The 23667-nt window shown below is 48.8% G+C and overlaps 1 protein-coding gene across 1 annotated transcript; it reads left to right on the forward strand.

The window, feature by feature from the left end:
• The first annotated feature begins 304 nt into the window (after positions 1 to 304).
• GLTP (glycolipid transfer protein) lies at positions 305 to 22027 on the forward strand. Its single transcript, XM_083584022.1, has 5 exons — positions 305 to 452; positions 11986 to 12047; positions 16568 to 16701; positions 18946 to 19096; positions 21309 to 22027. The coding sequence occupies exons 1-5, from the start codon at positions 350 to 352 to the stop codon at positions 21489 to 21491; spliced, it is 633 nt and encodes a 210-aa protein (XP_083440148.1). The 5' UTR covers positions 305 to 349; the 3' UTR covers positions 21492 to 22027.
• Positions 22028 to 23667: the final 1640 nt, after the last annotated feature.

A 23667-nucleotide genomic window follows, 5' to 3' on the forward strand; every position in this document is an offset into this window, starting at 1 on the left:
GGTTGGCGACCGTGGGCTGGGAGCTGTAAGCCCCGGGAACAGCAGCAGCAGCTGCAGCAGCGGCAGAGGGGCTTCACCCCGTGGAATCCTGGAACGGAAGAGGGGAAGCGACGCCCAGGGTCCTCTCATCCAGGCCCCGGCAGCGCCGCCTCCCTGGCAGAGTTCCCCGCCCCTGCCCGGCTCCGGAGCGCCTGGCCCCGCCGGGCGTGGGGGCGTCGCCGGCTGCGGAGGGCGGGCCGTCCCGCCTCCGCCAGCTCCGCCCCGGGAAGCGGCTTCTCGCCGCCCGCCGCCTCTCGCGGGCTGCCTGGCTGGGCTCGGCGGGGCTGCGGCGGCGGGGCGTCGGGGCGCCATGGCGCTGCTGCTGGAGTACGAGTTCAAGGCGCTGCCGGCCGACAAGCAGATCGACACGGAGCCCTTCCTGGAGGCCGTGGCGCACCTGCCGCCCTTCTTCGGTGAGCGGCGCTCGCTCCGGGCGGGGACCGGGACGGGGACGGGGCGCGTCCGAGCGGCCGGCTGCTCGCCTTCCTCCCCGGGGAGACTCGGGCGGAAGGGCGGAGGGGGCGCGCCGCCCCTCGAGGTACGAAGCGGGGATGCGCGCGCGCCCAGGGACGCTTCCCCAGCGCGGCCGGGAGCCGCGGGAGGCGCCTAGCCGTGTCCCGAGGCTTCGTCGCGGCCAGGTCGGCGGCCTGGTTCTCCCCTGGCCCATTTCGCGGAGGGAGCGGGTGAGGCTGGGAGAGAGAGCGAGCGAGCGAGAGAGAGGCTGCTCTGCCACTGTCCAAAGAGGAGAATAGTTTTCCTTCCGTTCTCCATTTGTATCTTGCCTTTCTGCAATGCTGTACGCAAAGGGCAGCACAAAGATCCCACAACCTGTACAGTCTGAGCCAATGAAAATAACTTGTAATGATAAAAAGAACTATAAATAGTTTTAGACCCAGAGTGGTGTTCGAGTGGGAAAGCCCAGGGTTCAAATCCCCACTCAGCCCCTGGGTGACCTGAGGCCAGGCGCTGCCTCTCAGCCTAACCTACCTCTCAGGGCTGTTGTCAGGATAAAATGGTGATGGACAGAAGTCTATGGGCACCTTGAGCTCCTTGGAGGGAGGGAAGGTGCGATATAAATTCATTAAATAAACCTCTTGTGTTGAATATTGCTATTGAATATTTTGAGTGCTTCCTCTTGTATTGGGCATTAGAGTTTCGCCCTTCTGCATCTGGAGGGGCCCCGGCTGACCCAGACCTCTGTCCCTTCACTGCCCAGCCTGGCAGCAGTAGTGGTTTTCTTTTCTTTCCAGCTGGCTTGATGGGTGAATTGCAGACCTGAGTGACATTGTGTGGAACCTGCATGTTAGGAGGCAGTGTATCTGTGCAAATACTAGGGGCAAAGCAGGAGGGCATCACACTTGCACCCTGCTCAAAACATCTAGAGGGCCATTGTCAAAAGCTTGATTGCAGGAGTGCCAAAGGCAGGTCTCTGGCCTGATTCAGCAGCACTGTTTCGAGCTGCTTGGAGTAAACGGTGCCAATTTTGGGATGGAGCCTCTGTGCTGCTGGACACCCAGCTCCTATCTCAGTCACTGCTGTCTCCAGGCAGGGCTGGGAGACCCCCAGGTCTGAACCCTTGGAGACCCACGGTCACTCAGTATTGATCAGCTTTTGCCATCCTGGGCCCCTCAGGGTTGTTAAGACTACAACTCTCACCACCCCTGAGCATTGACCAAGTTGGCCGGGGGTATTGGGAGTTGTAGTCCAACAACCTCTGGGGACTCCAGGCTGAAGAGACCTGATGTGGACAGCATGAGCCAGAGGGACCTCAGGCCGGACTCGGGGTTAAGTTTGCTTCCTCCGGTGGTGAGGTTAGAGTGCTGGGAGACCAGGGTTTGGCGTTGGAGCCCTTGGCACGGAGTCACCTGCTGTATTGTGCTCTGCCTCAGCTTCTCCACTCTAAAAAAAGCAAGAAAAGAAATGATTTAATTTCAGTAGAGTTGTTGTGAGGACAAAGACAGCTGTTACCCAAAAGAAGAGCATTTTATGTAGGAAAAGGGCTGGTGCAGTTCAAAAACAGGATTGTCCTATCCAGTTACTTGGCTCAGAACATCTTGAGGGCACCAGGTTGGCCAAGGCTGCTCTCACTGCAATGCTGCTGGAGCTTGAGAGATCTTTCAGGTCCACCAGTAGCTGGCATTCAAAGGAATAAAGAGGTGCCATTCAGCTATAATTTCTGCCCACCTCACCTCAGAAAATATATTTCAGAGTTGGAATAGAGTTGGACATCCAAAATGATGAAGGGGATGGAGAGACTTCTAAGAGGAAAGGTTGCAGCGTTTGGGACTTTGTAGTTTAGAGAAAAGGCAAGTGAGAGGCAGCAGGATAGAAATTTATAAAATTAGGCCTGGCCTGCAGAGACTGGGCAGCCAGAGGAAGGTTTTCCTCCCTCTCTCGTAATGCTGGAACTTGGGGGCATCTGATGAAGCAGAGTGTGGGAAGATTCAGGACCGAGTAAAGAATGACTTCCTCATGCAGTTAAACTCTGGAACTCCCTTCCACAGGAGGCATGGCAGCCACCAACTGGGATGGCTTGATAGGAGGACTGGAGTAATTCATGGAGGGCAGGGCAATCAATGGCCAGTAGCCAGGATGGCTCTGCTCTGCCTCCAAATTGGAGGCAGCAATGTTTGCGAATGCCAGTTGCTGGAAATGGCAGGAGGGCAGAGCTGCTCTGGTGCTTGGGTTCTGCCTGCATGTTTTTCCTTGAGGCATCTGGTCGGCCACTGTGGGAACAGGATGCTGGACTCTTTCCTAAGGTTTCCATCTGTCTCTTCTGACAAGTTTTGGCAGGGCCTTTGCTGTGCCCTTGGGCCTGTTGTCACGTGGGGCACCTGCAAAGGTGTGGCTGGGGAGAGAAACCTGTGGGGAGGTGGCATCCCTGTCACTTGGGTTACCCAATTGCCAGCCTGGCCTTATCCTGCAGGTGTGTGTCTGGCAGGGACTCAGCTTTCCTTCTAAATCCAGAGGCTTGATCTTGGCAGCACCCAGCAACCTCTTTTTCTTGCCTCTAGCCCTACAAGAGAAATAGTTTTTTTAAACGCAGCTGAAGAAATGGCCACCAGAAGGATGCTGCTGGATCCGACCAGGGCACCCTGAAGTCCAACATTCTTTTCTCACAATGGGCAACCAGCCACCCCAATTGAAAGCACAGAAGCACAACAGCACTCTCCCCACCTGTGATTCCCGGCTATAGCATTGTTATGGGGTTTTTTTTGGGGGGGGGCCTCAGGCTGGATGATACCAACATGTTCCTTCCAATCCTGTGCATGCAGAGTTAGAATCAGTGAGAGGAAACCTACTGATCCAGTTTGACTAGTCTCTTGGCTAAGCTAATGGCCTCAGCTTGCTAGTTAAATACTGCTGTTTACATGTCCAGAGAGGTTGCTCTGCTGCCATAGAGACAAATGGGTGGGCCTTTTCCCACCTCACCTGGCAGATCCTATGTCATTCTAGGATGGAGAACAAGAGGCCAAATATCAGAGGGGGGGCCTGAGGTGTGCACAACAATATTATAGCCATGATGGCTAGTAGTCATGATCCTTCATGGATTTGTCCAATCCTGTCTTAAAGCCATCCAGGTTGGTGGCCATGACTGCATCTTGTTGGAGCAAGTTCCATTGTTTTAAGCTTTAAAGAAGCCTGTCCTGACTCTTCCAACACTGAGATTTACTGGGTAACCCCAATTGATTTTTGTATGACGAGACAGGGAGGAAACCTCCTTTCTGCCTGTCCACAGTCTCCACAAATGTGGGCATTATCTTCTCTTTGCAAAGGCTTTGTGCTTCTGGTTTTCCCAGGGACTGGCTGCATCCTTCCAGACCATGGAAAGGTGCTCTGGACATTCTCAGAAAGGCACCTCCATTGCAGCATGTCCTCTGGGAGCAGCCATTAAGTCCTCCAAGATTCAGGAGGAAGGAAGGAAGATTCAGGACAGTGAAAGGGCTTCTGCACTCAGTACATAGTTAAGCTTTGGAATTTCCTCCCTCAGGAGGCTGCAATGGCCACCAGCTTGGATGGCTTTAAAAGAGGACTGGACAAATTCATGGAGGAGGAGAGGGCTGCCGGTGGCTCCTAGCCAGGATGGCTCTGCTCTGCCTCCACACTGGAAGGCAGCAGTGCTTTCGAATACCAGTTGTTGGAAACCACAGGATGTCAGGGGGCTGTCAGGAAAGGCAGGTTCATCCACAGGTCAGAAGGAAGACTCAATGTGAAGTCAGCTTTTTTATTCAGAAAAGGAAAACGCAGCAGAGTTCACCCAGGCTCAACTGCCCTAGTAGAAGACGTTGCTGGGACTGGCGTCTGGCCCTCCTTTGCTCTCCAGCCCTCTTCCTCCGGACCCCTCCCAAGCAACTCTAGCAAGAAGAAGGGATCCCCCTCTAGGCCTGTTGCTCAGCAACACATGGCTCTTCATGATCTGGGTGTCAGTGGAGGAGGAGAGCTTGCTGTAGAGGGACTAGCCAACTGCTGTGAAGCTGAGGCAGCGTCCGGCTCCTCTCTCTGCTCTCTTTCAAACTGAGACCCTTGGCACCCAGCCCTGTCCTGGAATGGCTTCCCTGGTTCATGGGGTCAATAACCAGACCCCATCTTCAACACTGTTCTTGAGCTAAATGGTGTCCTTCTGAGCATGCACAGAGTATCTTTCCGCTGGAGTAGCCACGGCCTGGAATTGTGGGGTGTGCCTTCTGGGCTTGGGCGTCTTTTCCTGTGATCCTGAGTATTACATGGCACAGTCTGCGCACCTATATATCTTTATTTTTCAGGAAGGATTATTTGTGGGTGGGGGCAGTTGTCTGTTTTTCTGCCTTCAGGAGATGCTGGAGCAGCTCCTCTGAACGGGGTTTGTCTAAGGAAAATCTCTGTGTTGAGGCCATGGGGTAAACCGAGAAGTTGAGCAAATGTTTGCCAAGGAGTCGCTGAGCGCTTTGTCCTGCCTGGCTGCACTTCTTGCCACCAGTGATCAAAATGCGCCACGTAAGGAAAGTGATCGCTGGCTTGTCAAATAAGGAGCGCACTTTCATAATGGATGTAACTGGAACTCTTTGCTCCCTGGGCACCTTGGGCTGATTATGTTTTATGCGCTGCCTTCTCACTCTACCAGCCTCAGGGTATCTGTTGAGCGGAGCTGTCAATTGTTAAAAAAATAATAACCTTAAATTCATGAGAGCCAGAGCTCATGAAAGGTCCTAATCTGGGAAGGGATCAAGCTGGGGACCAGCTCAGAAGGCTGGGACTCAGGAACAATGAAGCAGGGTTCTGATATGTATATCCAGGCCCACTGAGTGAGTACGGCTCAGCCCTGCTCACCTGGCGGATTCTCTGCCTCTCTAGAGCATTTTTAAACAATGGAAACAAGGCAGTCCTCTAAGAGACAGGACACAAAAAGGAAAAGCAGGGAGGGGGGAAAGCAACACAGCTCCAAAAAGGAGTTTCGTAAATTGTTAAGCACACAGTTTGGGAGGTTGGTTGAGTGGAAGAATGTAAAACTGAATTGGAGCAGCCTGTGGAAATTGCCTTACTTTGAGGAAGGAGTCATGTTGAACTAGCAGAATTCAGGACCCACCCACCCCCACCCCTGCGCAATGGCCTTGACGCCAAATGGAGCATATATGTTTGGCGATCAGGATTTGATTCCATCTAGCGGCAAGGGAGTGGCAGAGGCAAGGATCTGGCTTGTTGGAGCAGCGCCCTGCCCTGCCCTGGCTCTCCCGTGAGTGTGGAGCAGTGACTGGCTGCTCTTTCTTCATGCCAGACGTCTTCTTGAGCAAGGGCTCCTGCCAAGTGCTGCACCCTAGAAGAGAAATCCGCTGTGGCAAATCCCAGACTTATCTTTGCTTTCCATCTGCCCAGCAGCTATGCAGCTTCTTCTTCTGGGAGCTTTGTCAAAACTTGAAGGATTCTTCCCAGGGTGTTTTTTTGGGGTGGGGAGAGGATAGCTTTCCATTTAGGGTGATCTGTTGCTATTTCATAAAGCGCCTCATGAAAGTTCAACCTGCTCTATGAACTTGATTGTGGTCCAGATGAGGGCATAAGGATCAGGCCTGCTGGATCAGGCCATTGGCCCATCTAGTCCAGCAGATGCCACAAGGAGAAGCCCGAAAGCAGGACCCGGGCGCAAGAAGACCTCTCCGCTCCTGTGGCTTCCAGCAACTGGGATTCAGAAGCATGGCTGCCCCTGAATGTGGGGGCAAAGCAGAGCTGTCCTGGCTGGTGGCCACTGAGAGCCTTTTCCTCCTCTAGGAGTTTGCCCAGTCCAAGTTGGTGACCACCACTGCTTCCTGTGGGAGGGAGTCCCTCAGTTTAACTACGTGCTGCATGCAGAAGTGAATCTCCCAACACTGAGCTGCCTGGGCTGTCCATGAGTTGTGGTCTTATGAGGAACTTTTCTCTCTCCCCTTCCTCCAGGCCAGGCATAATTTTCTACACGTCTATTGTGTTGCCACTTCCTTGTCTTTTCTCTCCTCACAACAGCCCTGCTATGTATCACACTTCCATTTTTACACAACTTTAAGCTGCATTAATCTGAGGTGGCCCTCCAGCGTACCTGATGGTGGTCCGTAGTGTGAACTTTAGGAGGAGCTTGACAGCACTTGGGATGCTGGGATAGTTTCACAGATTCTGCACACGGCACCTTTTCCTCTCCCACAAATAAGATAATGTTCATGCAAAGCTACCCAAGACACTTCTTCTGTTCTGATGTAATTCTGAACCCTTGGTGGCTGTATATTTTGGAATATACAGAATATTTAAAAAACCTCCAGCTGTTTTGTAGAGGCACAAAGTGGATCAGCTAATCTAGCCCCTGCCAACCTGATACCTCCAGATATTTTGGACTACAACTCCCATCACTCCCAGCCAACACTCCACATTGGCAAAGGCAGACCAAATCTCTGAAACGTATGAGTATGAATGTGTATATAAATGTTAGAACCCTAGTTTGTAACCATAATTAACGTAAAGTAGGGGGATAGTACAAAGGAGTGGACCAGCTGTTGACAGCCATCTGTCTTTGGAGACAATGGAGTGTGCCTCTGGGGGTGAAATACAACTGCTATGTTTTAGGGATCATCTTAGGGACTCCACTCTGGATTTGTACAGGGTTAACTCCTTGGCTTTTTCTCCTCCTAGAGATGTCCCCTTAGATGGGCTCCTTTCTCAGCCCCATCTGCCCCTCTCTTCCCTCTACAACAAGGGCAGAAACCACCCTCTTGACCCTTGGATCCACCACGGGTCACATCTGCTCAATCTGCCAGACCCTGTCTTGCCATGCAGGGGAAGTCCCTAACTCCCCAAGGGGTTGAGAGCCATCGACCACCCTCACCTGGTTTAGCTGGCCAGTCAAGGCCGTTCTCGGGATGCGGCTGCTGTTGCATGCCAGCAGCTTCTAGGAGCCCCAGGTGAGAGCTGAGTATAGAGTGGGGACCCAAGATGAGCAAACTACCCCACCAGAGGTACTATCCCTCCCCTAACATCCCCATACATCCTGGAGTGGACCAAGGGAGCATATATTTCTGGAAATTTGGTGTGGAACTCAAAAATATCCTATAAAAGGTTGAGACTTCACTTGGACTGTCTCCTCCAGGTGGCATCTCTGCTTGAGAGTCTGGCCATTGTTGTGAACCCCAATTTGAGCTGGCTGCTCTCCTGGGCTCTGTTGGCAACAAGGCCTTTCCTGGCTTCTCATTCCAACAGGTGGGAAAGTTGGATAATCATTCAGGGTCACAGAAGATCCCAGTCGTCTTCCTCTCGTCCTCCTCCCTCCTGCAACCTTTTGCACTCTGCATCTGCATGGGATGCTGCCTAACTGGCTTGACGCAACAGAGCTGCTGAAAATCCTGCTGCTCAGGTTCAGGCCCTTTCTCTGACCCAGCTGGCTCTAGGTGCAGGCCCCTAGGCGTGGGGGTGGAAGCGCGTCTCCCCCTGGGCCAGATTGGCTGGTGAGTCTTGCAAGGCTGCTGCTCTGCCACTCAGCCACGGCTCTTGCTCAAGTTGCTGGTACACTTGCCTGCAGGCAGGTATTGTGTGGCTGGAACCAGAAAGGCAAGAATGTTGGGTCTGTTGTTGCATCTGGCTGGTGGGAAGGTGGCCCTGAAGAGCAAAAGCTCTTGGGAACTGTTAGAAGGTTGGGCGGGGATTGTCTCCCCATCTGGCCTTCTGGGGCGCTTTGGACTCCCCCATAGGCTGCCTGGATGAGGCCAAAATTCAGCGGCAGAGCAGCTGCCTTCATGCAGAATGTCCCAGGTTCAATCCCCTGCTTTTCCCTGTTTGGGCTGCAAAAGACTCCTGCCCGAAACTGCAGACAGCTGCTGCCATCCTGGGCAGACTAATATCCTGAGCCCATCTAAGGCAAACATCTCGTGTTTCTGTTTAAAGCAGCCCTTCCATTCAGAACCACAAAGACCCACCAGACTCTCGCTTCACTTTGAAGGGGAAGGCTGTAGCTGAGGTGGCACGTGGAGCCAGCTGATTAGTCATTTGTTCATTGCATTTATATCCCACCTTTTTCTCCCGAGGAGCTCAAGGCAGGGCCCAGGGCTCTCTCCCTCCTCACTTAATCCCCACCACAACCCTGTGGGGTAGGTTTGCCTGGGAGGCCATGAGCAGCCCAAGGCCATCCGGGGAGCTTCATGGCTGAGTGGGGGTCTGAAAGCGGGTCTCCCAGGTCCCAGTCTGACACTCTAACCATTGAGCCACCTGGCTTGAGAGCAGTACATGTGAAAAGGATCTAGGAGTCTTGGTTGACCACAAACTTGACATGAGCCAACAGTGTGACGCGGCAGCTAAAAAAGCCAATGCAATTCTGGGCTGCATCAATAGGAGTATAGCATCCAGATCAAGGGAAGTAATAGTGCCACTGTATTCTGCTCTGGTCAGACCTCACCTGGAGTACTGTGTCCAGTTCTGGGCACCACAGTTCAAGAAGGACACTGACAAACTGGAACGTGTCCAGAGGAGGGCAACCAAAATGGTCAAAGGCCTGGAAACGATGCCTTATGAGGAACGGCTAAGGGAGCTGGGCATGTTTAGCCTGGAGAAGAGGAGGTTAAGGGGTGATATGATAGCCATGTTCAAATATATAAAAGGATGTCACATAGAGGAGGGAGAAAGGTTGTTTTCTGCTGCTCCAGAGAAGCGGACACGGAGCAATGGATCCAAACTACAAGAAAGAAGATTCCACCTAAACATTAGGAAGAACTTCCTGACAGTAAGAGCTGTTTGACAGTGGAATTTGCTGCCAAGGAGTGTGGTGGAGTCTCCTTCTTTGGAGGTCTTTAAGCAGAGGCTTGACAACCATATGTCAGGAGTGCTCTGATGGTGTTTCCTGCTTGGCAGGGGGTTGGACTCGATGGCCCTTGTGGTCTCTTCCAACTCTATGATTCTATGATTCTATGAGCCACACTGTTTCACATGGGCTTTGTATCCAGGTGGGGCTGACAGGGACCCCTGCCTGAAACTGTAGATAGCCCCTTTCAGACATGATAGATTGCAGCAGCGGGGGGGGGGGGGGACCCACGGCTGGCCAGGCGGACGCCAACTCCCATCCATCATCCCTGACTACTGGCCATTCTGGCTGCGACTGATGGGAGTTGGAGTCTGAAGCATCTGGAGGAGAGCCCGTCGGCTCGGGGATCCTGACCACCACCTGTGGACACTGGGCAGGGCATCAGAACTAGGCTGGATGCCCATTTCCCCATTTATTTGGTGAAAGATGGCGAACACATGGATGCTAGACAGAAAAATAAGGGCTGCTTCTTTCCATGGCTGAGGGCAGGGATGCGGAATCTGTGGCCCCCAGGTGTGCCGAGCGCCAGCTTAGTGTGGGGTTGGACTAGCTGACCCTTGGGACCCCTTCCAACTCGTTCACCAGAGCCATCATGGCGAGTGGGACTTGCAGTCTGACAACATCTGGAGGGCTGGAGCTTCCCCACACCAGCACCAATGGCGATGCAGCCAGTGGATCTGTGCTGAGAGACATCCCCCTCTGACCGATTTCATCACTCCAGAGAATGCTTTCGGCAGACAATAGGCAGGCTTGTTCTCTCCTGGGCTTCACAGTAGGAGCTATTATGTTAGGAAATGCATTATAAAAGCTCTCTTTGCAGCCCCTCCCCGCAAACCCCCTTAGTTTGACCAGCTGTACAAAGGCTGCTTTGAGAGCCAAGCTGCTTCTTAGGGGTACGTTGGTCAACTGGTTCATTTGGCATCTAGCAAAATGTTTCTCCCTCCAAAACTGTAGGAATACCTGACGGCTTCATAAACTGATGTGAGCTGTGAAGATATCACAGGTTTGGGGAAAACTGTGGAACTCTTCGCGACTAGAAACTGGCCAACAAAACAGTTTCTGGAAGTACTAAAAGGCTGTTGGCACTGACACTGAATGCGTGTGTTAAGCAGGTACAGGGTGTGACACATCCAACTTTATAACGTTTGGACTGTCTCTCCAAAGAGACCAGGCTGTCATGCGTCTGGTTTTCCTTTCTTATTATCCCCACAACACTCCTGCAGTGTCAGTTAGGTTGAGAGAAATTGATTGCCTGAAGTCGCCCTCAAAATTTTGGCCCCTTACCACCTCCCATGTTGCATCATCTCTGGTTGGATTAGATGACTTTTGCAGTTTCTCCCAAATTAAACAGCTCAGGACCGCAAGACCTCAAGGACCGCCTCTCCCCGTATAAACCATCCTGGACTCTGTGTTCATCCTCTGAGGCCCTTCTCAGTGTGCCTCCTCCACGTGAGGTCCGGAGGGTGCCAATGCCAGAACGGGGCCTTTTCTGTCCTGGCTCCCCATTTGTGGGGTGCTCTCCCCAGAGAGGTCTGCCTGGTGCCTTCTTTACATATGTTTAGGTGCCAGGCAAATCTTTCCTCTTCAACCAGGCCTTGGGCTCTACAGCCTTTAAAATGTGATTGTGGGAGGGGGTTGTTCTTTTGTTGTTTTGTGCTTTCACCTTGTATTTTTATCTTCTGAGCTGCCCTGAGATCTTTTGATGATGGGTGGTATATAAATCTATTTAATAATAAAAATAAAAATAAAAAATATGATCCTAGGTACCTCTCCTTGGAGACTTTCACCCCTCCTGATACCTGGTTCCATTGACTCTTGCTTGCAAGGCATTTTTATTGAAGTTCAGCCAGAATCTCCTTTCCTGAGTTTTCACCTTCTTGTGGACCAGAAAACTAGTGCAAACATGTTGCCCCCCCCCCTCACGTGCCCCCTAACTAGGGGGTGGTTTTTTTAAAGGAAACAGTTCTGTTTCTTCTTACTGGGCTTTAAGCAGGAGTCTAATGTTGGGTTAAAATTTTGTTTTATAATGTATAGAAAACAAGAACAGTTATAACGACAGGTGAAAATTGAAAGACGAAAAACAAAACTATAAAAGAGGCACGTAGAAGAATGAGTACAGTTGCACATGGGATAAAATAACAAAGTCAAGAATTTTCTGTTTAGCTGTCAGTCACATTGAATCCTGAAATTGTAGAGCAGGTTTCTTTCGTCCAGCGTGGGGCTCAAACCCATGACCTAGAGATTAAGAGTCTTGTGCTTAACTGACTGAGCTATCCCAGGAGCAACCCTTGTGGTACCGTCCAGCTCTACAATTCCAGGATTCAATGTGACTGACAGCTAAACAGAAAACTCTCTTAATATAAAAGGGTTTGTTTATCCAGAGCCACCATTGGAAAGTCAAGAATATTCATGTTGTTCAGTTGTCAAGTTTGGTTCAGATTTGCCAGGCTTCTGGCGAGGGCTGTCTTCAAGAAGATGCCTATGTAATAAATGAATGCCAAAGCATATAAACAGTGTCTGGAGGTTCTAGTCCTTGTCAAAAACTCAATGATGTGTGATTTTCTTCATTATGGCTATATTCCAGTGCCTAGTGCCCGATTCTGGGCTCCTTTCCGTGGCAGCTGTGGTTTGTATTAACGCCAGGCTGCTCCTTTGCCTTTCAGATTGCTTGGGGACGCCCATTGTGTATGCGCCAGTCAAAGCTGACCTCTCTGGGAACATTAAGGTAAGGAAGGGCCTTGGTGCGTCTCTGGGAGAGGCTGGCCAGTCAGTGGGATGGCAGAGCAGGACCCCAGCCCAGGGGGAAGCAGCTGCTTTGCTGGCAGGAGGCCCCAGCAGGGCCAGAACTCGGCTTGCTGTCACCCAGGCCAAAGACCCAGTTTGTCACACACCCAAGCAACACATTTCTTCATAAAGGGCATAAAAAGTAGTTTGAAGGAGGCTGGAGAAGCGACAGTCTTTCCAAATACTAAAACTGTCTGTGTATGTATCTGGCTTTCATTCAACCTTAAGTAGATCTCCTCAGAGATCATTTGAGGACTTCTAAGAAGCATTATGACTGTATGATATACTACAACTCCTACTTCTTTTTTTTTAGTTTTTAAATACATCTTTATTGGTTTAAAATACAATCTTACAATAAAGGTAAGTACAACAAAGTTAAGCACAGAAAAGAAAAAAAGAAAAAAGGAAAAAAATATTCTCCACATCAAAAAGTACAAAAAGTTTAAAAGTAACAAGAAGAAAAAAGAAAAGAAAAAAAACACAATTAAAAGTACCAGATATTTATACATCATGTCTTATCCAATAAAGTCTTCTGTTAAAAGCTTCCAATTGTTCTCCTTATGCTTTTGCTGTTGTCTTGATTTTATCACACAGTTTGTTTTATATCTTTTTCCATATATACCTCTAAGATATTTATTCCATTTATTTATTATACACAAATATCATTCAATTCTGCTAGGATGGTATCATTTTTACAATATAGTCTTATATATTCCTTAAATATTTTCCATTCTCTGTATACTTTTTGATTTAAGGTTCCCCTGACTTTTTCACTCAGCTTTGCTAATTGGAAATACTCTATCATGAGTGTCTGCCATTCTGTTATTGTTGGTGTTGTTTTGCATTTCCAGCTTCTGGCCACTAGTATTCTCGCAGCTGTGATTGTGTACATGAACAGTGGTCTTGTGTTTTGCTTAATTTCTATTGGCAATATTCCTAATAGGAAAATCTCCGGCCTTTTTTTAACAGTGAATTTAAATAATTTCTTAAATTCACCATATATGTTGTTCCAAAATTCACTTATAATTATGCACATCCACCACATGGGATAGTAAGACCCTATCTCCTTTTTGCTTCGCCAGCATGTTGGTGAACTACCTTTGTACATTTTAGCAAGTTTTGACCGGGTGTGATGCCATCTGTAAAGAATCTTCATGGTATTCTCCCTCAAGTTATAACATGATGTAAATTTAATGTCTTGTTGCCACAGTCTTTCCCACTGCTCCATATAGATATTATATCCAAAGTCTTGTGCCCACCTTATCATTGATGTTTTTACTGCTCCTCTTTCACTTCCCACTCTAAAAGATATTCATACATTCTTGATATATACTTTCCTTTATTATATATTAATTCTCTTTCAAAAGTGGAAGTTTCTTTGGCAAGACCTTCTTTCTTATCTATACACAATTTTTGATTTAGCTGGAAATACTGTATCCAATCAGGCAGATGGCATTTTTTAAAAGTTGGCTTATCTTTGTCTGATTCTAGTAGTATCCGGTAGGTGGGCCACTCTCCTTTCATGTTTTTTTCTTTTAACTGCTATTGTTTCCGCTGGAGATGTCCACAAAGGTATCTTTGGTTCCAAAATTCCTCTATATTTATTCCATATCTTATAAAGTGATTTCCTTATTACATGGCTTAAGAAACCTTTGTGGACCTTCACCTTTTCGTATATTACATAGGCGTGCCACCCAAACTGGTTGTCGTGCTCCTCAAGATCCAAAACATCTGTGTCTTTTAATGTAATCCATTTTTTTAGCCATACTAATCCTGCTGCAGCATGGTATAATTCCAGATCCGGTAATCCAAATCCTCCTCTTTCCCTTTTGTCCATCAATATCTGATGTTTAATTCTCGGTTTATTTCGGTTCTAGACAAATCTAGCTAATTCCTTTTTCCAATCCTGGAAGCATTTCATTCCTCCCAGAATTATTAAAGTTTGAAACAAAAAAAAATCATTTTTGGGAGGATGTTCATTTTTATTACCGAGATTCTTCCCAAAAGGGAAAGGTGTAATTTAGTCCAGTTTTCCAAATCCTTTTTTATGTCTTTCCATGTTTTAATATAGTTATCTTCGTAGAGATTTATATTTTTATTTGAAATCCAATCCTCAGGTATTTAGCCTTATTTTTAATTTCCAGACCATTTTTTTCTTGTAATTCAGTTTTCTCCTCCTGTGTTAGATTTTTGGTCAATAACTTTGTTTTCTGGTGGTTTATCTTCAGGCCCGTTAATTTCCCGTATTTTGTAATTAAATCAATAGCTGCTGGAATACTTTGATTTGGATCCTGAGTTCTTATCTGCGGATGCTCTGATTTTATATGATTTCTCTCTGACTGTAATTCCTTTTATTTTTCCTTCTTTCCTGATATTATTCAGCAGCGGTTCCAAAGCTAATATAAATAACAGGGGTGACAAGGGGCACCCCTGTCTGGTTCCTTTAGTTATAGGGATATTGTCTGTTAGATTACCATTTATTATTAACTTTGCTTTTTGTTGTTCATATATTGCCTCTATTCCTTTTCTGAATTTTGTTCCTAGACCCATAACCTCCAATTGTTTATTCATGTAATACCACAAAACATTGTTGAATGCCTTTTCTGCATCGAGTAATAATAAGGCAGCTTTTTTATCATTTTTGGCTTCTAAATATTCTAAAATGTCTACAATGTTTCTAGTATTGGCCAAGATTTGTCTTCCCAGGAGGAACCCGGACTGATTTGGGTGTATAATTTCATTGATGGCCTCTGTAAGTCTATTTGCCAGTATACTGGCAAAAAGTTTGTGATCACAATTTAATAGCGATATTGGTCTATAGTTAGATATTGACTCTGGGTCTCTCCTACTCCTACTCCTAATGATAGAAACTGTGATAATAATCAGGCACACACCAAAGACTAAGTCCTATTGAACTCAGTGGGACTTACTTTTGAGTAAAAGTGCTTAAGACTGCAGTATAAGACTGCAGAATCTTTACACAGTTACCTGGGAGTAAGCTCCATTGAATTCATTGGGACTTCTGAGTAGTAAAGGCTAGCAGTTTAAGGCTCTAAATAATAAAATAAAAGAATAAATACTCCACAAGTTTCCTTTAAAAAATTGCTGAATGATTTAAAATGGATTGGCTACATTTTCCTTCCAAATTACAGGAAGGGCTTCGTATATCAGCATCACATTTCTTTCATTACAGGTATTTTATTTTCAGTATAAAGAGGACTCAGTTTTTGTAGCTGATTGTACGCACCAGTGCTCTCTTTGTGTATTCTCATGGTGTAAACATGTATGTTGTCCTCTGAACCCAAACACACACACACAGAGAGAGAGAGAGAACACAAACACACAAGCAAGCAATACTCCAAAGTGCTTCTGTTCCCAAAGCGGGCAGGAGGTGGTGTTCTGATCTCTTCACCGCTTTTAATTGATCTCTGAGATGCTGAGGGAAACAAAAGAAGAAAGAAAGAAACAAAGCTTCCCCTTTTCAACTTTGCTTGGAGAGCAACCTTCTCCAGGATTTCTCTTTCCCAAACAGTTCCAAAAACAGGCAGGGGGGAAGGGGAAGGAGGATCTTTTTCCAGGTTTTTTTTTGCATCCCCTAGCAAATTAGGATCCCTCTGGTTCTCAGCAGCTCTGGATCCACTCTATGGAAGACTCTCCAGAGCCGCAAGGAGGGGCCGTGGTCAGAGGAAGCCCCTGCAAGCTGGGAGCCTCAGTGGTGTCCCTCTAGGCTTCATCCAGGGATGAGACTCTGGCTACCCCCCCCCCATTGACTTCGGCCCTGGTTTCCAGGTTCAGTCCCCCCCCCCCCGGGCATCTTCAGTTAAGAGGGCGGCTGATGGGAAAGACCCTTGCTGCCAAAGACCCCCTGGAGAGATATACCAGATATATGGCAGTTTCCTATCTTGCAATCTTAGTTGAGGTTCCTGCATTACAGGGGGTTGGAATAAATGACCCTCAGGGTCCCTTCCAACTCTACAGTTCTATAATTCTCTTGTTGAAGGTGGTGTTTCTTGCTTGTATAACAAAATCACAAGTCTGTTGTCATGCTGCAGTTCACAGGCATGGCAACTCCAGTGTGGCTGGTGGCTCAAGTGAGCTTGTTTAAAGGAGCAAGGTGCTCCAGAAAGCAGTTTGTCAAAAGTGAGGGAGCATTGGTCAGGTGTAGAGGGAGGATGAGGTGGCCAGGTGTGGGGAAAGGGGAGCCAGTGGGCAGGTGGGTGTTAGCCATTGAGGAAGCAGCCCCTACTTAAAAACATTTTTAATTACATGGTGAGAATTCAAAATTGGTAGCAGCCACTGCCTTCCCCTCGGTCCTCAGAAAAAGAGTGAGATGTACAAGGGAGATGGTAGAAACAAAGAGAGCAAAAATGACTCTTGATTTTTTGCTATTTGTCACCTGTGCCACCTTCTCTGTGTTGTTGAATTGACCTTTCTGTGTTTTTTCGTTTGGTTCTATTTCAGAAAATACGAGCTGTTTACGAATCGAATCCAACCAAGTTCAAAACGCTGCAGAACATCTTGGAAGCGGAGAAGGAGATGCATGGAGCGGCTTGGCCAAAAGTTGGGGCAACCTTGGCACTCATGTGGCTGAAAAGGTGCCTGCGGGTTGGAGGGTGGTGGCTTGGAGGCCTCCCTGGCGCCTGGGGGGCTGACGGGATGATGTAATGTAGTCACCCAACAGCCTCTGCCAAACGAATAATCCTCCGAAAGATTTCATCTCCCAACTGCTCTCCGTCCCAGCAGGAGAGCCATGCTGGCCGGGGCAGATGGCAGTTCTGGTCCAAAAGACCCGAGAGGTACCTGCAAACCCTGAGCTATGAAAATGCAACAAGGAGTCGGGGGGAATGGCTGAGGCCCTTGTTCCCTCCCCACCTGGGTGTGGAGTGCCAAAGGGAAAGACAACACTTGGCATCATAGAGTTGTAGAGTTGGAAGGGACCCGCAAGAGTCATCTAGTCCAGCCCCCTGCAATGCAGGAATCGCAGCTCAAGAATCCCTAGCAGGTGGCCATCCGAGTTCTGCTTTAAAACCTCCAGTGGAGGAGAGTCTTTATTTACTCAGAAAAATAATTTTATTTATTTCATGAAGTTTATAGACTGCTTGATTGTAAGAAGAAAAACCTGAAAGCAGCTTACAAGAAGAATAAAACAATACAATTGTCAAAAAAGCAGTTAAAAACCAGCTATTTAAAACTTTCAGAAATTCCGCATTTTTTGCTCTATAAGACACACTTTTTCCCTCCTAAAAAGTAAGGGAAAATGTGTGTGCGTCTTATGGAGCGGATGCTGACAGGGCTTCTCCCACCTCATAGAAAAGCCCGCAAGAGCCACGCTCCCTTTAAAGAGTGTGCGGCTCTTGGCTGGCTTTTGCGGGAGGTGGGGGAAGGGACAGAGGGCAGCTTAGCTGCGCGCAGTCTCTTCCAGGCAGGGGGAGCCTTCATCCCGCTGCCCGGGAGAGGCTTCGGCAGCTATCCCAGAAGCCAGAACAGCAAAAGGCTATGCCAGAAGCCAGATCTTTCTTGCTGTTCTGGCTTCTGGGATTCAGAATATTTTTTTCCTTGTTTTCCTCCTCCAAAAACTAGGTGCGTCTTATCGTCTGGTGCGTCTTATAGAGCGAAAAATGCGGTAATTTAAACTGGTGATAAAGCTAGAAACAGGTTGAAACACATGTCAACATTCTGCATCGCTAGATAGTCTTGCCTAAACAAAAACATTTTTAGCCAGTGCTGAAAAGAACATGGCAAAGGCACCTTCTTTTATGTCAATAGGCAGGGAGTTCCAAAATGTGTTTCCTGCCACAACATGATCCAAGCTTTAGGAGAGAGTGGAGGATGAGAATTGGCAGGAAAACATAGGAACAAAATTGTTGGTGTGAAGTCTTTAATCGGGACCAATCTCTGCACAAATACAAAAGAAAAATGGTCTGAATATACTATATACTGCTGTGGTGGGAAATGTTAGCATCAGTGATTAAATCCATTTCACTGATAACCTGTCCCCACCCCCCCATTTTGACAATTTTATTAGTATAGATGGGTGATCAGCTGGAGCGTAAAGAAGCACTAATAGTGACACAAGAATGAAAAAAATACCGATAGTAAAAGGATGGTTTGTAAGAATCTGGAAGGTAGCTGTGATGCATCAGCTAGGAAGGGTTGGATAGATAGATATAAATGATACTATGCGCATAGAGGTATTTGTTATAAGTAAAATAAAACAAATTATTATTTTAATCCATTTCAACCTGCTGTTGAACACTGCTCAACGCTGTGCGCTTCTTCAGGGCTTAGTAGGCTTAGCTCACCTGTTCACTGTGTTCCTCTGCCCACCCCCAGCATGCAGCCAGTTTAATCTTTCTACCCCAGAGCACTCCTGCTTTGAATGGAAACAATCAAGTCTTCAGTCCTCAGTCCAATTTCACTTCTTTTGCGAGAGAGACCAGGACAGGGCTGGGCTTCAGTCCCACCAGGGTCTCCAGAGGATTCCAGCTGCTCCGTTTTCTCCACTATGAAGGAAGCTGTGCTGCTCTCGTTTTTTGGGAGGGGATGGTGGTCATTGGCTTGTTTTTGTTTTTGTCTTACGATGTATTTTGCATTCTCATTTTGTATTTTTCTGTTGTGAGCCACCCTGGGATGGTCTGACGGAGGGCGGCATACAAATAACAGCCCATCAGCCTCAGCCAGTGGAGCCAGTGGTCAGGGGCCGTGGGAGTTCTAGTTCACAACAGGCCTGTTTTAAGTGACAAAAGGTTCAGGTGCTGTGTTTCCTGGCGGTGCCTGGCAGGTGCCTCTCGCAGGGCAGGTGTCTCCCCCCCGCCTCACCTGCCCCGTTTCTCCCGCAGGGGCCTGAAGTTCATCCAAGTTCTGCTGCAGAGCCTGTGTGATGGCGAGAGGGACGAGGAGAACCCAAACCTCATCCGGGTCAATGCCACCAAAGCCTATGAGTTGGCACTGAGGAAGTACCACGGCTGGATGCTGCAGAAGCTGTTCTTGGTGAGTGGAGCTCGCAAGAGCCACCCAGCTGAGCCAGCCTGATCCCAAGGGGCTCCGTGCCTAATTTTATAAGCTTCCTGTTGTGTCGCCTCTCACTCACCTCTTCTCTAAACTACAAAGCCCCAAACACTGCAGCCTTGTTTCATGGGGGAGGCACTCCAGCCTCTTGATTGTTTGGGTGGCCCTTTCCCAGTTCTGCAGTCTCCTTTTTTGTGGTGAGGTGGCCAGAGCTGTGAGGTAACCAGAAATGATAGCTGAAGGAACCTCCTTCTTCTGAAGCAGTCTCTCTTTGAATGCCAGCTACGGGGGCAGGGAGAGCTACAGGAGATGCCTCGGTTGTGGATTTGCCCCAGAATGGCCTGGTTGGCCCCTGTTGGATGCTGACCTAGGTGGGTCTTAAGGAGAATCCTGCCGGACATCCCATTGCTGACTGTGCTTAAGGCTAGGAAGGCTAATAGCCACTGACTAACCTGTTCTCAGTGTAGAAATCTAACCCAGAATTATACCTGTTTTGCATTTTGAAGGAATTCTGCACTAAGTTAACCTGAGTCTTGCACCAGGAAAACAAGGTGAATTATGCCATGGGCATAATTTTTCCCCACCTGTGTGTGTGTGTAATTCTGCTAGTCACTAGGAGGGGTGAAGCTGCACAAGGCACTGAGGAAATCCAGGAAATCCAGCTCCCCTCCTCTCCTTCCCCACTTCTCTGGTTCCTGAGATTTTAGCTGTTGTTCTACACATGCTTTTAAGTCTGTCTTGCTGGTCATGAGGACTGAAATTCCCACAGCATTGGGCCTCCCACCCGCCATCCATTTCTGTGCTTGCCAGTTGCAGAACGCAGACATGCCCAGACATCCAGGAGCAGAGAGTTCCCTAGATTTGCATTCAACTAATAAAGAAGTACTCCCTCCTCTTTTTTATCTTTTTTTCTTAAACAAGACAAAACAGTAGATCATCCCTAAGAGTATGTTGGTCTGCTCTCCATGTTGTACAATATTTATTTTCCACTGCAGTTCAGGTGGGGTGGGCGTTTAACTCCAGGCGGTTTTGCCACACCTTCCGTCGTCTGACTGGGTTGGCATGTTGGCACTTTTCCTGGGGGGATGAGGGAGGGCAGCCCTGTGCATTGGTCTTCTGGGCGAGGAGGGCAGAGATAACTCAGGCTTCATTCACACCAGACATTGAAAGCACAGTCATGGCTCCCTCCAAAGAATTCTGGGCACTGTAGTTAGTGAAGGATGAGTCCCTGTTCCCCTCAAAGAGCTGCAATTCCCAGGGTGGTTCAGCCGTCACATGGAGCTCTGCGAATTGTGGGCCTCTGAGGGGAATAGGAGTCTCCTCTCAGCAACCGTGCAGACCACAGCTCCCAGAATCCTTTGGGGCGAGCCATGGCTGTTGAAGTGGTCTGAGACTGCTTTAAACGTATGATGCGAATGAAGCCTCACTCTGAACATGACAAATGAGTGCAAAGCTAAAGAGAAGGATTCACATCCTCTCCAAGTGTCCTGATTTTCCAGGGGCAGTCCCGGAATTACTGAAGCCATCCCAGTTTCTGATTTGGTCCTGGAATGTCCTGCTTTTCCTTTTCCCTCCCCTCCACATCTCAGATGATAATTAAAAGTGGTGTGTGTTTATGTGTAGGTGCAAAAACAGAGTCCTGTTTAAATGGACAATAAAATTCCTGCACCCAGTGAAGGAAATGGTGAAGCTGGCATACGAAGCCCTGCCTATAATTTTGAAGGAAAAGGTCACCAATCCACGTTAAATTCTTGACTGGCCATGCTTCAGCAGCTGCTTTAGGGAGGAAAGAGAGGGCTGGCTTGGGGGTGGGGGAGAGAGAAGCCTACTGGCTCCTCAAAGAGAGAACTTTTGCCTCCCTTTCCTCCCCCCCCCACTTAAACTCCGCCCTCCTGCATCCAGTTAGCCACCTCCTTCCACACACGCACCCCACGCACGCTCTTCGTCCCTCCAATGACAATGGGTAGACCACCGCCAGTTTTTTATACTGGGGAGTAGATCGCAGCCTATTTGAAGTTGGAGATGCCTGATCTAGTTCAGCCTGTTGTGATGCGGGCATGTGCAGCTGTCCCATCTGGGGATCAAACCTGCAACCTTGGCGTTCTCAGCGCCCCGCTCTAACCAACTGCGCTAGCTGGATTTTCTTGCTTCGTGCGACTTTGGTTTATTCTGTCTCTCTTTTGTCCTCACCCAGGGCTCTGTGTATGCTCTCCCTTACAAATCGGATTTGCTGAAAGCCCTGGAAAAAGGCAAAGAGGTGAAGGAAGAGGAGACCTTAGAGAAGATCCACCAGTTCCTCTCCAAGGCGACACCCATCCTGGATGCAATCTACGAAATGTACACAAAGATGAATGCTGAACTGAGCTACAAGGCTTGACCAAGCGCCTCCCTCTGCCCACCCGCTTCCTCCAGCAGATGGTCTCCTGGTCACTGTGAGCAGCCCCTCCGGCCGGTCTCAGCCTCCGGAGAAGGTCGACTTAGAAATGCGTTTCTACCGAAACTGAAGCAATACAACCTGGAGATCATCTCCAGGATCTTCCTGAACCTTTTGTCCTGCTCGTTCAAGAGCTTAAAAAGTATTTTATAATCTTTATCTAACAGATTTATTTATAACCAGTATCGGGAAATGAGGGGCACCTGGCAATAAAGCTTAGCTAAGTGGTACTGTATTCCATATATATATATATATATATATATATATATATATATATATATATTCCTAATATTTTATAATCTCTGTATATTTTGGGATTCCTGTATAGTTAGATGCTTCGATGGTGCAGCAGGTATGGCTGTTTGTACCTGGTTTTTTGATGTGCTGACTGAATTAGGTGTTTCTCCACAACAGATGCCAGCGAAGTGTGTGTGTGTGATTTGCACAAAGAAGTAATAATGAAAACCAGCCTTCAGTTACCGTATTTTTCGCCCTATAGGACGCCCTTTTTCCCCTCCAAAAATGAAGGGGAAATGTGTGTGCGTCCTATGGGGCGAATGCAGGCTTCAGGAAGCTATCCGCAAGTCTTGCAAGCCCGGCGGGAGGTGCGGGACCTGCCTGCAGCCCAAAAGCTCGGGGGATAGCAGGGAGGCAGAACGCTGCCACCCCGTTATTCCCCGACCTGATCTGGAGGCTGCCGGGGGGGGGGGGGGGAGCAAGCTTGCTTCTCCCCATCGCCAGCCCCACAAGCTCGGGGGATAGCGGGGTAGCGGAGCACCACCACCCCGCTATTCCCCGACCTTATCTGGAGGCTGCCGGGGGGGGGGGAGCAAGCTTGCTTCTCCCCCCCCCCACCGCCAGCCCCACAATCTCAGGGGATAGCAGGGAGGCGGAGCGCCGCCACCCCGCTATTCCCCGACCTGATCTGGAGGCTGGCGGGGGGGAGAAGCAAGCTTGCTTCTCCCCCCCCCCCCGCCAGCCCCACAACCTCGGGGGATAGCGGGGAGGCAGAGCGCCGCCACCCCGTTATTCCCCGACTTGATCTGGTGGCTGGCGGGGGGGAGGAAGCAAGCTTGCTTCTCCCCCCCACCAGCCCCACAACCTCGGGGGATAGCGGGGAGGCAGAGCGCCGCCACCCCGCTATTCCCCGACCTGATCTGGAGGCTGGCGGGGGGGGGGGAAGCAAGCTTGCTTCTCCCCCCCCCCCCCGCCAGCACCACAAACTCGGGGGGCAGCGGGGCAAGCTGCTGCCCCACGGAGGCTAGAGAGGCTGTCCCTGAAGGCAGAAGAGGGAGACGGAGCGCTCCGTCTCCCTCTTCTAGCTTGGGGATGGCTGCGCAAACCTGGGGGGGAAATAAAAAAATTTTCTTTGATTTCCCCCCAAAAAAACTAGGTGCATCCTATGGGCCGGTGCATTCTATAGGGCGAAAAATACGGTATCTTTCTTGAGTGACATTTTTAATCTCACCAGAGTCGAAATATTTTCTCACTCCTTTTTGCAACTGCTTACTTCAGGGATAACTTCTCACCCTTTGAACTACCTGCAACCTGCCTCCTTTCCCCACGTTCCCCATTGTTGCCTTTTCAGATATCTTGGTTTCTGAGGCACAAGAACCATTTTAGGCCTTAAGTGGATCACTGCTCATCCAAGCCTTATATTTTCTTCGAGTAGCAACAGAGAAGACAAAAAAATAAAATAAAGTCTGATGTGGGGAGATGTGTGTCTGTGAATTTATTTGTAGAGTTGAGCCATGCTCACACATTTAAGGGGCTAGGATGCCATTTTAAACAGTCCTGGCTTCCCCCAAAGGATTGTGGGAGCTGTAGTCTGCTAAGGGGGCTGAGAGTTGGGAGGAGGCCCCTGTTCTCCTCCCAGAGCTTCAGTTCTCAGACTTCGCTGTGAAGAGGGATTGACTAGGGAGAAGCCATGACTATTTAAAGTAGTATCATAGTGCTTTCAGTGTATGGTGTGATTGGGGCCTGTGTGTCTTTTGCAGACAACTGAGGGGAGGGCTTTGCAAACCCCTGCTATAGAGGTGCCCCCCCCATCCTGGAAGGTTTAAAGGCTGTCCGTAGGCTGCAGTTCCACAGGAGCAGATCATGCCTGCAGAAGGAGGTA

The sequence above is a fragment of the Podarcis filfolensis genome, assembly GCF_964270895.1.
Source record: "Podarcis filfolensis genome assembly, chromosome: 13".
NCBI lineage: Eukaryota > Metazoa > Chordata > Lepidosauria > Squamata > Lacertidae > Podarcis > Podarcis filfolensis.